At 42.8% G+C, this 13,305-nt stretch overlaps 1 protein-coding gene across 2 annotated transcripts in view; it reads left to right on the top strand.

Moving 5' to 3' along the window:
• Nucleotides 1-13,305, top strand: part of SLC35F4 (solute carrier family 35 member F4) — a 536,946-nt gene that overhangs the window by 505,831 nt on the left and 17,810 nt on the right. For both annotated transcript variants that reach the window (XM_078662094.1, XM_078662095.1), the window contains exon 7: nucleotides 10,674-10,763. In XM_078662094.1, the coding sequence (XP_078518220.1) occupies nucleotides 10,674-10,763 (90 nt within the window). The remainder of the gene's footprint in view (nucleotides 1-10,673; nucleotides 10,764-13,305) is intronic.

Raw genomic sequence — 13,305 nt, 5'->3', positions numbered from 1 at the left:
GAAATTTTGGGACAGTTCCAACAAGATATGCAAAAGTAATTTTCTGACCAGGCTCTGAAAGTACTCGTCAAAGAGGGAATACCCCAATGGCCTCACGATTAACGCAGTTAGGGAAACAATTGTGATAAAGGTCAACGCATTCAATGAGCTAACATTGATATGAAGTAAAGACTGCATGATCCATGAAAAAGAGAACTTGAAAATATCCGGCGACTAAGAAACATTCATTACAAAATGGGGGCCCACCATGGACCTTTGAAAGATCATTGAACCTGCTTCAGAGATAGGAAGTCGCTATGCCTGTGAGTATGACCGATGGGATGGATAGAGATCCCCTCAGTGAACACCATACAGTTTGTCACTACGGATGCTGGATGAGATGCCACAGGATGACAATCTAGATCCCGTAAAAGCCACCTGACGAGATAATTGTCTTGATGAAAGTTCAGATGTTCATGGTAATATCTGTCCTAGAAAAAGTAAAGGATGCATTATAAACTCCAATCACTAATCTTACCTCACTTATCGCAGAGTTAAATATTGTCTCAGTAAATTTATGTACTGTATCCAGTAATGTTGAGCTTCATGGGTTTATTTATATACCTATAGTAGGCGTTGTAAAAATAAGTGACAAGAGAGGGTAGGTATATGTTCAGTCCAGTCATCAGAAGAATGCATTCAGAATGATGCTTGAATCATGCCAGGGGTACCTGCTGCATTGAATCCTGCAACATTTGAGAGAAGTTTGGAAAATTACCAGTGGCCAAACTATCAGAGATCTTGTTCAGAATATACTGGATCATTCAAATGAAGGTTTAGTACCACAGGAACTTTCAGATGTGGACGGATTCGAAAGAACTATTGAGGATGTAGTTGTCTAATTTAGTTTGGAAGAGCAAGAGAAGTTGAGCAGGTGCATATAATGAACCAATTTATTTAGAGGCAAGTGAATGTGAGTGGGGCTTCACATTAAAGTTTCTTCCAACATAGGAGCTCATTCTGATTGCCCTAGATTCTCTCCTCTAACTCCAGTTCCATAGTTTCCAATATCGCGGGTACCAATATCTCCAGGTGTACGGGGTTCTCAAAGATAAAAAGAACACATTTGGCCCGATTCACAAAGGTATGTAAATGTAGTAAAGTTACGACTACTGGGACTCTGCACTTGGGGCGGAATCTCCACATTGGGAACTATAATGTGGAGATTCCACCCCTAGTGCGGAGGCTCTGCAGTCTCAACTTTACTACACATCCATACCATTGTGAATCGAAGCCTTAGGTTCCAGTCAGAAATGAGGAATTAATTAATTAATCTGTAATACCGTCCCCGAATTTGCTTGTAATTCCTCATTCTCCTTGACTTTCACTCATATATTTCGACTGCTTTCCCCACCCAGAGGCTCCAGGTGAACTTGATTTAGTCAATTTTCATGAACCCTAAATGTGTTGCCTTAGATGCAATGTGAAAGATAATTGTATAAAGTGTACCAGCTATTAACATATAACTGTGACGGGGCCTCGAAATCCATTACCAGCTCCATCAGAAACACATAATGGGGTCCTTCAGCAGTCCATTCATGTTGCATGAAGTAGTGCATGTTGGGATCAGTATTGATTGCCTCACTGTATCGGCTGAAAACTGTGCTCTAACAATGCTGCCATCATGAAAGAGACTGAATCTGGAACAGCAGCTTCCAGTACTCAATAGAAGCAAGCATGGGGCACCATTGATTAGTGCAACAGCAATTACACAACAGCATAGAAATACAGATACCTTGTACATACTAAGCAGTTCTCCTCTTGCTCCCTCATGCTTGTACTCTGTACTTGCCTCTGCTAATGAGGTGGAAAGTAAATCTGCCTGTGATGGACCAGTCCACAAATTAGCTGTTACCAGACATTTGTTTGTTCAGTGAAGAGGTGGCACTGTTTCTCTCCAGATATGTAATTCTGATGACATCTGTGTTTCATGTTTACCCACCAGTCTCATTACTGTCTCATTTTGTGAGGACAGTCTATCCCTATATAGTATTACATATTTTATTAGCACAGGCATATGTTGGATTATCAAGTGCTGACCAAATAGGGTGTTTTGTGATAAACACATTTATGCCGTTCGTTAGAGGAGAAAAAGGTTTCTAATTTCCCGTTTTTTTGTTAGGAGGACAGTTTTAAAGTTTCACCTAAGTGTTTCAATTAAAAAAAACATTCTTACTTTATAGTGTTCAAAATTGGAACTTTAAGTAATAAAACTGCGTTTGTTGTTTACAAATGTGCGTGAAAATGTATATTTGCGATTAAAAAACAACCATAATACAAAGATACCTAACCACCCTTTCCAAAGAACGATTTCCAACAATATAGAACTATTCGGATATACTTATTGCTATTACTCATGTAAGTATTTTCAACTGGTTCCATTCTCAAACTAAATTTAAAGAATCATTTGGCATTTGGATACAATGTTAGGGAGGGTGCACCACCACGTGACATATCTTATCCAGGCTGTAGACAAGGTCCACCTCTGAGGTGTCAGAAGCAGGGCCTTCTTTGCAGCACTCCAAGGGGCAGATTTACAAAGAAGTCACATAGCGCAACACAGCAAGACAACTTGCTGCGTGTGAGGGAAAGCGCACAAATGTACCATTCTAAGATATTATGCATTCCTGCTCCCTCTCTGCTCTGGCTCACAGAGTGCTGCCTAGCCCCAACGCAGGCTCCTTGCTCAATGATCCAAGGGTGCCATTGTTACAGACAGGATTGTTTTTGTGCAGGAAAGGGACACCTGCCTGCACATTCTGGCACAAAATCAATATTTGAGGCAGTTTTCTCTTTCTGCTTGTTTTGCAAATCTGGGAAAACGTCAAAATCCATGGGTGGATGCACGGGAATGCCCGTGCTCCACCCGTGGATCGCCTTCCCAGCGCAGGAGAGCGCAAGGCAGCAATTTTAGCGACCCTGGGTACTTAGGAATTACTAGGCCATGTTGAGCCACGCAAGGTGGCTTTGCATGGCTTAGTACATCTCCTTTCATAAAGCAAAGGCAACACAAGGTCTCAGTAAATCTGTCCCCAAATGTTCACTGCTTTGAATGCTTATGTGTGCTGCATTATAGGCTGTATGGGCGGGAGCAGGTGAATGAATGAATGAAGGGGCATTTGTAGAGCGCGTGACTATCCGGAGGCCTCCCAGCGCTATAGGTGGTGTTGGGAATTAGAATAGGTGCCAAGGACTGAGTGAATAGGCAGTGTCACTTACAAAAAACACATTTGTTACAGGAAATTAGAAACAAATTTCAACTCATCAAGCAACCAGTTCCTTCCTTATTACAAGTTCTTCATGACTCCAACAACACTTCTACTTTGTAGTAGAAGAAAATATCTTTATGTTCTGATGCCGGACAATTCGTGTTCAAATGGAGACTTCAGACTTATTTTCTTTAATAGCGCCAACGGGTTCAAGTAGGGCCATATGTATCAACATTCCGTTTTGCGATTCCTAAATAGCTACTTTTAAGGAATCGCTATTTAGAAATCGCAAAATGGTATGTATGTAGAAAATCGCTTCTTTTTAGCGATTCCTTAGAATTCCTTAATTGCGATTAGCAAATTGCTAATCGCAATTAAGGAATAATTTCCCATTCATTTCTATGGGCCAGGAGGCCCATAGGAATGAAGGGGAAATGTTATGTAATGTTATAGGGGGGATTTTTATAGCGCTCAGCTACTCCGAAGAGTGTCCCGGCGCTTAAGATCCTCAGTGGCACAGGAAAAAGAAGAGCAGAAGCACTTACTGAGAGAAGAGCAGAGTCTTAAGATCCTTCCTGAAGGCCAACAAATTGCCATTGGCTAATCGCAAATTGAGAATATTTTCAAGGGTGCGGGGGTGTCCAAAGGACACCCTGCTGCACCTCTGAAAATGACATGTGTGCGCATATGGTGCACATACACGCCCTAATGGCATGTATGAGCGTCACATGGCACCTTTTGATTATTTAAAAATTGCTTTTTTTAAAGAATTCGCAACTTACCACCAACTAGAAGTTGGTGGTGATTTGCGATTCCTTAAGGGCATTTTGGTATTTTTTTTTCTTTGATACATTGCATTTAAAGAATCGCAAAATTTGCAATTCCTTAAATTCAATCGCAAAATAAGGAATGGCAAATTTAGCGATTCCTTATTTTGCACAAAAATTGTTTCATACATACCATTTACCGAAAATGGGTTCGGCATTTGGGAATCCATTTGGGCTTGATACATATGGCCCTTAGAGCACTATACAACAGAACCAGACTCTGTTACACTATTTTTCCTTTTTAGGCACAGGACGATAATGTGGTTTGCACAGAAACACAAGCTGTTGAGCGGAGCCAGGATTCGAACCTCTTCCCCCATGTTCCAAAGTCGAAAGCTCTAGACAGTAGCCACATTGCCTCCACAGTACAACTCTTTTGTGCATTGGTGGAGTACACTTTTTCCTATTTCGCACATCGGAACACATATGAGGTGAGAAGAGGCAAACATGTGTAGACTGTAGCTCCCACAGCTATTGGATATCCCGCTGAAGAATAAAATGTACTTTTTACAGTGGCGAGTTCAGCCAATTTGTATGGGAAGTAATGAACGTTGGAGGATGCCTCAGCTTTTCATTCAAAGCGTCATACAGAATGACCTAGAAAGCTGGCTGTGAAACACCTGCAGTCATGGCAACAGATCCAGGAAGCGAGCTCGTGACAGCAAAATGAAGCACTTCCAAAAACGTCACTATGGTAGGAATTACAGTTCTTATAGTACATGTTGGCTCCAGATAACATATACATGTACGGACTACATGTAACATGTATAGGATTGACTCTCCATCAAAACAAAATGCCTTTAAATTTAGTTTTCAGACATTGCACAACAAGTCCCCCTGCATCCCAAGAAACCTATAATTGTTTTCGCTACCTGGCCTTTCTAGCCACCAGTGAACTAACACCTCTGCTTCCATTTGACCTCTACATTTGCTAAACAAAGTATGACTCAGTCACAAGTCTTCTGCTCTTGGTGACAACTGAAAAATATGAAGATAATTCCAAAATATTTTGGAATGAGTGAAAACTTGCCAAATATATATGATTATGGTAAAATCAGCATCTGCTCCAAAGCTGCCAGTAGTGTTCCTTGGAATGATACGAATAACTTCATGCAACTTGGGGAGTACCTTAACTGCAAAAATACTGAAAAGAGTTTGATGATATGCCTCATTGAAATAAGGGTGCATAACCACAAAACAGTGTCCGTGATGGAACACAATTTACTTGCACTGAACCAACCTTTTCCCACACAACCCATAACAAGTCAAAACCACCAGCAAATATGGAATCTAGAGCAAAGACAAGACCACACATGATGATCACAGCACTAAGATGGTATGGGAGATATATTTTTCGAAAGTGTACCTCCTTTTCATTCTGAAAGGCATTTGGTATCTGTAGTATTATTAGATTTTGGTCCCAAAGAGCAAATACGGATTTGGCAAAGTTGTGATATCACGAGACCAGGCATTGACGTTAAAGCCATAGCGAGAAAGTGAGCTTTAAATCTATCAAAAGGGATAGAAGTCTTTCACAACTCTAAAGAGTGCTCAGATAATACAAAAAAATACACTTACATAACCAGACCCACCGCAGAAAATGAGGACGCCAATCGAGCAACCCAAAAAGGTCACATCAACAACAAAAACCTGCTCCCTATCAATACAATGACCTTCACTCATGAACAATCTAAATCACATAACATATGTTTTACTAACTCACATACTAAAAGTGAGCCAGAGGAGTATGTGAGAAGAAAAATATTTAATATGAGCAAATCACATATGGAAAACAATATGAGGAACAGATCAGCATTGTAAACAAGGGAGAAAACATAAATCAAGGATGCAGTACTACCTTAAGTAGATTCACCAGCAAAACTACAACCAGCAGTTGTTTCTACTGTGGTCATATCTCTAAGGTCTACATTGCCCGCTGGGTTCACTTGTCAGTCCTACTTTCGAGGCGAACAAACTGTTTCCTTAAGGGAATTGAGACCAATCTAACATATCATGAACATCATGTATTTCTGGGCATAAATCACATTCAGAAATATCACTAGCAGTATTAGGCCCAACAGTGTAAAAATGACAGCAGTAATGAGCACACTTTGGAAAGATCCCATGTTACCTCCCCAGCATCTTTATGAAGTGCGAAACATTGTCAGAACAAAGCCCAGCCTGACAATTCATATAATTCAATACCACACAGTTATAGGATGCTCCCCAGTTCACAACAATATCAGAAATGTGTACACACTGATAATTACAACACTTTTAAACAGCACAGTGGGCCAAGGCCGCACGGGTTAAAACCAATGTCAAATGTAGTATATTTTGGCAGTGAATTAACGTGTACAGCAACACCGTTGTGCAGTGTAATTAATAACAGGCAGCCACTCCCAAACACGCACTCAGGGTCCCAGGGAAGAGGGTGGGGGTAGGTAGTAAGTCTTATTATGTGGCCATTGACAAATGGAGGTTTGTCCACTACTTGGGAAGTTCACCCACGATATGCGGAACAGAAGCGGGTTGAGGGTGATAGTCGTTCAATCATGGGATTCCACACTGTGCCTTTTGGCACCAGCTCGGTTCTGTGAAGCACAGGGGTGGACATGCAGTCTCATGACCCACTTCTGATTACTCTCAGAAGCGTCCTTAGCCCATTCAATTACTCTCACCACCCATACCCAGTCCTAGCAATAATACCTGGCAACACAAAGTCATTGGGCAGGAGAGGGCAGTTGTTCTGTCACACTGAGGTCACAAAAGGAAAAATCAATTAATGGGGGAAGAAGCAGGGAAGACTATCGGAAGAAGGAGGCACTCCATCAAACACACGTTGATCAAAGCAGCACTCAGGCAATCCAGGCACCACTGAACACGAATTTGCTCCTCTGCACCTTCCTGGAAATGAGGCACAACATCTGGTGCACATTGATCTGAGTCGCAGCAGACAATTCCAGTCACACACAATGAAGAGTTGCCAATTTCGTACCTCCCTGAAAATGAGGCACAGCGTCTGGTAAGCGTTGATACGGGTCACACAACACATTTCTGGTCACTCACAACGAAGAGTTGCAAATTCTGTACCTCCCTGGAAGTGAGGAAATCGTCTGGTGTGCATTGATAGTGAAGAACTGTAATCTTCATTCTCAGGGGTCTCACTAATACAAAGAACTTGGCACAGAAGCTGAAATATAAAAAGACATCTTTATTAAACTTAATTAAGTGAGACTACGTCACACAGTAGCCTTTGCAACTGAATGAGGCAGTCTAAAGAGTACAGAACACAGAGGCCTTTTATATGCTTAGGGTTACAAACTCAGCATAGAAGAAAGGGGCAGTCCTAGCTTCTGCAAGAATGCAAAATAACTAATATGGACATACAAGATCTGCAAAATATTAGCCAATAGGAGAACATTAAAAAAAAGCATCATATAACCAGAACGTCCCCCTTACGTCGTGTTTCTGCCCAACCCACAAGTAAATTAATTACAGCACCTATAGGTCAATCAGTAATGGCAGGACATGTCTGTATGCAGTTAGGCCAGCTGGTGTCTGAGATTGATTTCAAAGCAAGGACAGAGGGGGGTTTTCAACACGTTGCAGTCCAAAGGGCAGAGACACTTCATGAATAGAGCAGCCTGTGTAAAGGCAACACAAAAATGACGACAAATGTAAGATGGAGTCAAAATTAAAGAACCTCAATACGGGTGACACCAGACAATTCTGTTCAAACACAACAAAGAGGTGAAAATGCTGTACCTTCCTGGAAATGAGGCACAATTTCTGGTGCACTTTGATATGGGTCGTACCAGACAATTCCGGGCACTCACACAGGCGCCAATTCAGCAGTGTGCACAAGGTTGAATGAGGCACTAGTACGGGTACGCCCTCACCTCCGAAGGTCGCAACCTGTCAATTGGACACCGCTCACAATGAGCATGCAGGCGGCATGTCACACGAGAGGGATGCTGCACAATCGACGAAGCGTGCCACGTGGGGTCACGCAACCAGTGAATCCGCTCACCTCCAACAAGACACTTGTTAGTGTAAAGGCCCCAAGATGCAGGAGCCACACTCCTTAGATGGCGGCAGTACTTCTGGGACAAGGCTATCCTGTCTCCAGGCACAATACTTAGTTCCATGCTCACACTGTGCTACCAGTTAGGATCAAGCAGACAATGTGGGTACTTAAAACGGCTCCGCTCTCCAAGTGTTACAAGTAAATGGTGTGGGTCCCTCTCAGGAGGTCCTTGATGTTCCTGAGGCCTCCACAAGAGAACAGGGGGCAAGCAAACAAGACCTTGAAAAGCAAGCTTCAGGGTGCCACACAGAAGCAGGTAGTCAGTCCAGGCCAGCCACTATTCAGGAAGGTTGCACGGCCCCTCCCAAAGGCAGTAATCCTCCTTCTGCACAACAGATTCCTCTGGCATTGTGCACCATACAGTTCCTGGATTTCTGGTCCCACACACCCACAAGTGTATCTCTACCCCGCTGAAGTATGGCACCAGTAGTTATACTGTAGTGTGCCTTTGAAGTTGGGAGAGGTTCAGAAGGTTTTCCTTTGAGCCACAAATGTTTCCCCTACATTTCTGTCCTGTCTGCCATGGGGCTGTGGAATGCAGATCTTAATCTTTAGTGGGGCCATGATCTGGCTTCGCAGAGGACAAGTGTCAAAACCTCTTCCTCCAATCTATCCAGCCAGGCCTTCAAATGGCAGGGGTCTGTCATTCCAGTTGTATTCCCAGTGTTTTATAGCTGTCGCGGGAGAATTACCAGATGTGCTTCCCAGCCTCCAGTGTGAACTGGAGTCTAACTAAAAGTCACACAAAGAGTTTTAAAGCAGAGAAATAGCCACTTTCTAGAAGTGGCATTTCTAAGCTATTAATGACATCCCCTTTTACCACAGGAGAGGGTTTGTCATTGTGAATCTAATGATAGGAAACATTATGAGGATGCTACGCTGTAAGCCGTTATTGCAGCTTGAAGTAATTTCTATCATTCCCCTATGTTAACCTATAGGAAGAACAAACCTCATAGGTAGTGAAAACACACATGGGTATTCCTTACTACCTTGGCAGGGAACACATGTGTACCTACCCTGCCTTTTACCTACTACTTGCTTCCTCCCTTGACACTTACCCCAGGGGTGCCATAGTGGTACTGAAAGGTCCCTCAAGATTGGCCAGCGGTTTGGAAAAGCTAACCTGCGTATAAGTGCAATTGCGCACACACAGGCCTGCAATGGCAGGCTTGACACATGTTTGAAAACCTCAAAGGAGCAAGTGCGCACCCACAGGCCTGCAATGCCAGGCTTGAAGCATGTTTAAAAACATCAGGTAAGCACCGCTTCCTAACTGCATTTAGAGTGAGAAAGTGCCCAGAGCCCTAAGGACACTAAAAGAGAATCAGCATAACTCATGAGAAAAAAGAAAAAAGTTTAGGGAAACACTACTTCAAGAGTGTCAGGTCTAAGAGTCACAAATCAGGCAGTTTCTGTGTAAATTTCTAGCAATGCCACATTTAGAGAGGTGTGTACGTTGGCCATAAAGATAACTCGCCATACCTTCTTTAAGCACTTGCCCCTTATGTGTGCTCCAGAGCTTGTGCTTCATTTGACCTTTCTGCGCTTTACAATCTCTTTTCCTAAGGCATGGTCAGTGTTGTGCTCTTTATAGCATCATCAGTTCTTCTGGTTTACAATTTCTTGCTATAAAACAATAAACTCAACAGAAATTGGAGTGGGCGAATTATCTGAGAAGCACATTCTCCTAATATCATTGAATTACCATCTATGCTATACTCGACTTATTCACCATGTTTTGGAAGTAGCATGTCTAGGAACAGTTACAGAAGATCATGGGGAGAATTATCGCCGCTTTAGAGGCAGGAAACTGCCGCTAAAGAGACGATAATGGGCTTGATAATAGGCTCTTGAGAATTCCAGAGAATTCCAATAGAAGCCCAAGTTTACACCAGAACATGGGCTTCTATTGGAATTCTCTGAAATTCTCAAGAACCTATTATCAAGCCCATTATCGCCGCTTTAGGGGCAGTTTTCTGCCGCTAAAGAGGCGATAATTTTAACCTCGTCCTTGTAAATATGCCCCTAAATATTTTTTAGGTTTGAGATGGAGAATAAAGGTCGATGCTTAGAGTTACTTATCTTTCTGTGGGGGTCGTATATTTTGCTGCCTGTCTTCTGTCACCATAGTAGGAGATCTTACTTTCTGCCGTGCCAGCAGGCTGGCAGGATGCCCACCAAAGATAAATAACTCTGTTGGTCACCTTTTTGGACCTAAAAATGTTCATTTTAATATGTTAATTGTAGTTGTACTGTATGTTTGTCATTATTTATTTAGTGACATAATCACTGCTCAATCGGTTCTTTGTATTGTCCGCACTGGTAATATTTGATTCAGTCGTTATGATGTTCAATTCAATTGCTTCAAGAGCTTTCATGGCATTTGAGATGGGAAATAACATCAAGGATGTTTTGTAAAATAGAAATAACTTCACAAATTTGCTTCTGTCCTTACTTTTGTCCATTATGATTGATCATAACAGTGTCTATCCTTGTTTTTCTCTGCAGCCTTTAATGTATTGATAAATGTTGGCGTGATGCTTACCTATCCAATACTGATTTCGATCGGCACGGTTCTGAGTGTTCCTGGTAACGCAGGTAACTACTAATTAATTTAGAAAGCATGTCACAATATTTTTTCTCTCACTATCTTTTTGAGATAATTTCCTTGTACTGCTTAAAATCAGTATCTCAAGAGAGGGTACTGAAATGTGCTTAGAATAGAGGTTTTTAGTCATTTATCAGGCAATTATCGAAAGCCCATTTAAAGGTAATATTGAGCATGGCCTGGATTTGCTGATAGAAGACAACATTTGTCAGAATTTCAAAATGTTGGTCTGTCTTAAGTTCCTGAGCGGAGTTCCATTTTTCCCCATATTTGCGAAATCATGGATGTATTTTCAAAAATCCAGCTTAAGTTACACTGTGACTTTTTAAATGGTCTCCTATATTCCAGGGACATGCCTTCATTTATTTAAGTAATTTTAAAACAATGAGATAACACCAACATTTGATAGGAGAGCAATTGTCCGACAGGATGGGTCCTTTCATTGTCTTCTGCAGAAGTGCACAACTTCCACTCATTGCACTCAGTGGTAGAAATATGAAGAAGTTACAGAGTGCTTTGTGGGCACAGACAGACCTCTTTAAATAAACTAAATCTTACCTTAGTTGCTGCATTTTTGTTTTCAGGCTTGGGGCTCCATCCCTCACTTTTCCCTTAGCTTGTCTGTTTCAACAGTGTTCTATTCCCTGTTCTATTCCCAAATTCTAGGACCTTGCGGTGCTATGATCGCGTATCATGTTTACTTATTAACAAGACAGCTGTGGGCTATCACTTCCATGAATATGCTCTTTCCTCAACTTTTTCATGCATTCCCACTGGGTAGGACTTACACCTCTCATCCCTCTAATGCTCAACATTATACCACAGAAGGCTTTGCGTCATCCATGCACCACACAAGGGGACAAAGGGTGGTGCAAAACCTAGAATGAGATTGACCAAGCCACGCAAGGCCACATTGCATGCCCTGCGTGACTTGGTAAATCTGGAGTAACACAAGGCAGTGCAAGTCACTGCCCCAGAGAGGCGGTCCATGGGTGGTACATGGGTGTTACCACGCATTCCACCCATAGATTTTGGCGCATTCTCAGATTTACCATGAGTGGTAGACCTGGGAATGCTTCAAAATGCTATGCCTTCCCAGGGGAGGCATACCGAGGAGAATATTTTGATTTTTCCTCGTTCGTTTCTCTTTTTATATGTGCCGCATTCTGCAGCACACATAGAAAGAGGAAAAGGCCTCAAAGGACTGTTTTTAGTAGGAAAGTGTCCCTTCCTGCACATAAACAATTCTGCCAGCAACGCAGGCACCTTTGCACCATGTTGCAAGGGTGCCTGCATTGGCACTAGGCAGCCAAGAGTAGGCCAGCTCAAGGAAAGGGCAGGAATGCTCCATATCTTGATAGATATGGCCCATTCCTGCCCTTGCACGCAGCGCAGCACGGCGTGAGTAAATGATAAATATGGCGCACAGGCCAGATGCCATAGTAGGAGTGATGTGTGGTTTCTCAAATTCAAAGACTAAGGCGTGGACTTACTGGTGCACAGGACAGCCTGGTCCTGAGAACTGAATTCGTTTTGGAGCCTGAGATTTTATTTTATTTTTTTTTATTTTTTTTCTCCAAAAACCTTTATTGCACCTTACAGATTACACAGCATTTGGCCTACAACCCAATCGGGCTGGCCGCCATTATCACAACATCTTACGAATGCAGTAAAGCCCAACGTATCACATGTTGACATAGTTTTGAACATTAGTCGGCTATCGCCACATAGAAAGGTGCATTTATTGGGATGTACATAAAATCAGTGAGGTTTTGCGGTTTTTTCATTTTTTAACGAAACAAAAGCCTAACAATCAACCAAAAGAAACACATACTTATCATGCAGTATGGGTGAATAGGTCTATTCGCTATTGAGTGGTAGAACCACCGTTCAGTCAGTCCCATTCACCAGTGTCCAATCGCCCCCCACCCAAGCACCAGATGAGCGTACGCTCCTTCGAATTACAGTTCTACGTTCGCTCTCTCCTAACTCCAGGGCAAGGCCCAAGTGTGTTAATGTGACCTATACTCCGTGTACCACTTCCCGTCCCTCAATTCTAAAGTGTCCCCCGTGTCCCTCTAATCCAACTCCTCCCCGCCATCAGACTCATCCAACTCATCCTCCTCTAAGGGTTCGCAAATGCCTCCCCTGTAAACATTCCACTTGGACCAAACCCTGTTCCACTTCCCCGGGCAGGCCCTGTTAGAGTATACCGCACTCTCCGTCACCATGACCCTGTCCATGTTAATACCCCATTGTGTCGTCGTAGGTGTATCAGCCGCGCCCCACTTCTGCGCTATGTCCCGCTTGGCTACTGTGAACCCCACTGTTACCCATGTTTGGTCCTGCCTGGAGACATCTGTCTGTTCCCATATGTTCAGGAGGCACCGCCTCGGATCAGGCAGCAGTGAAATCTCTAATGCCTGTGAGATCGTCCGCAGTACCTGTCTCCAGAATTCCTGGACACGCGGGCAATCCCACACAGTATGGAAAAAGGTTCCCTCCTCCCCGCATCCACGAAGGCAGAAAGGG

Source organism: Lissotriton helveticus, chromosome 9, assembly GCF_964261635.1.
Source record: "Lissotriton helveticus chromosome 9, aLisHel1.1, whole genome shotgun sequence".
NCBI lineage: Eukaryota > Metazoa > Chordata > Amphibia > Caudata > Salamandridae > Lissotriton > Lissotriton helveticus.
This window is presented reverse-complemented; position numbering and strand designations above follow the sequence as displayed.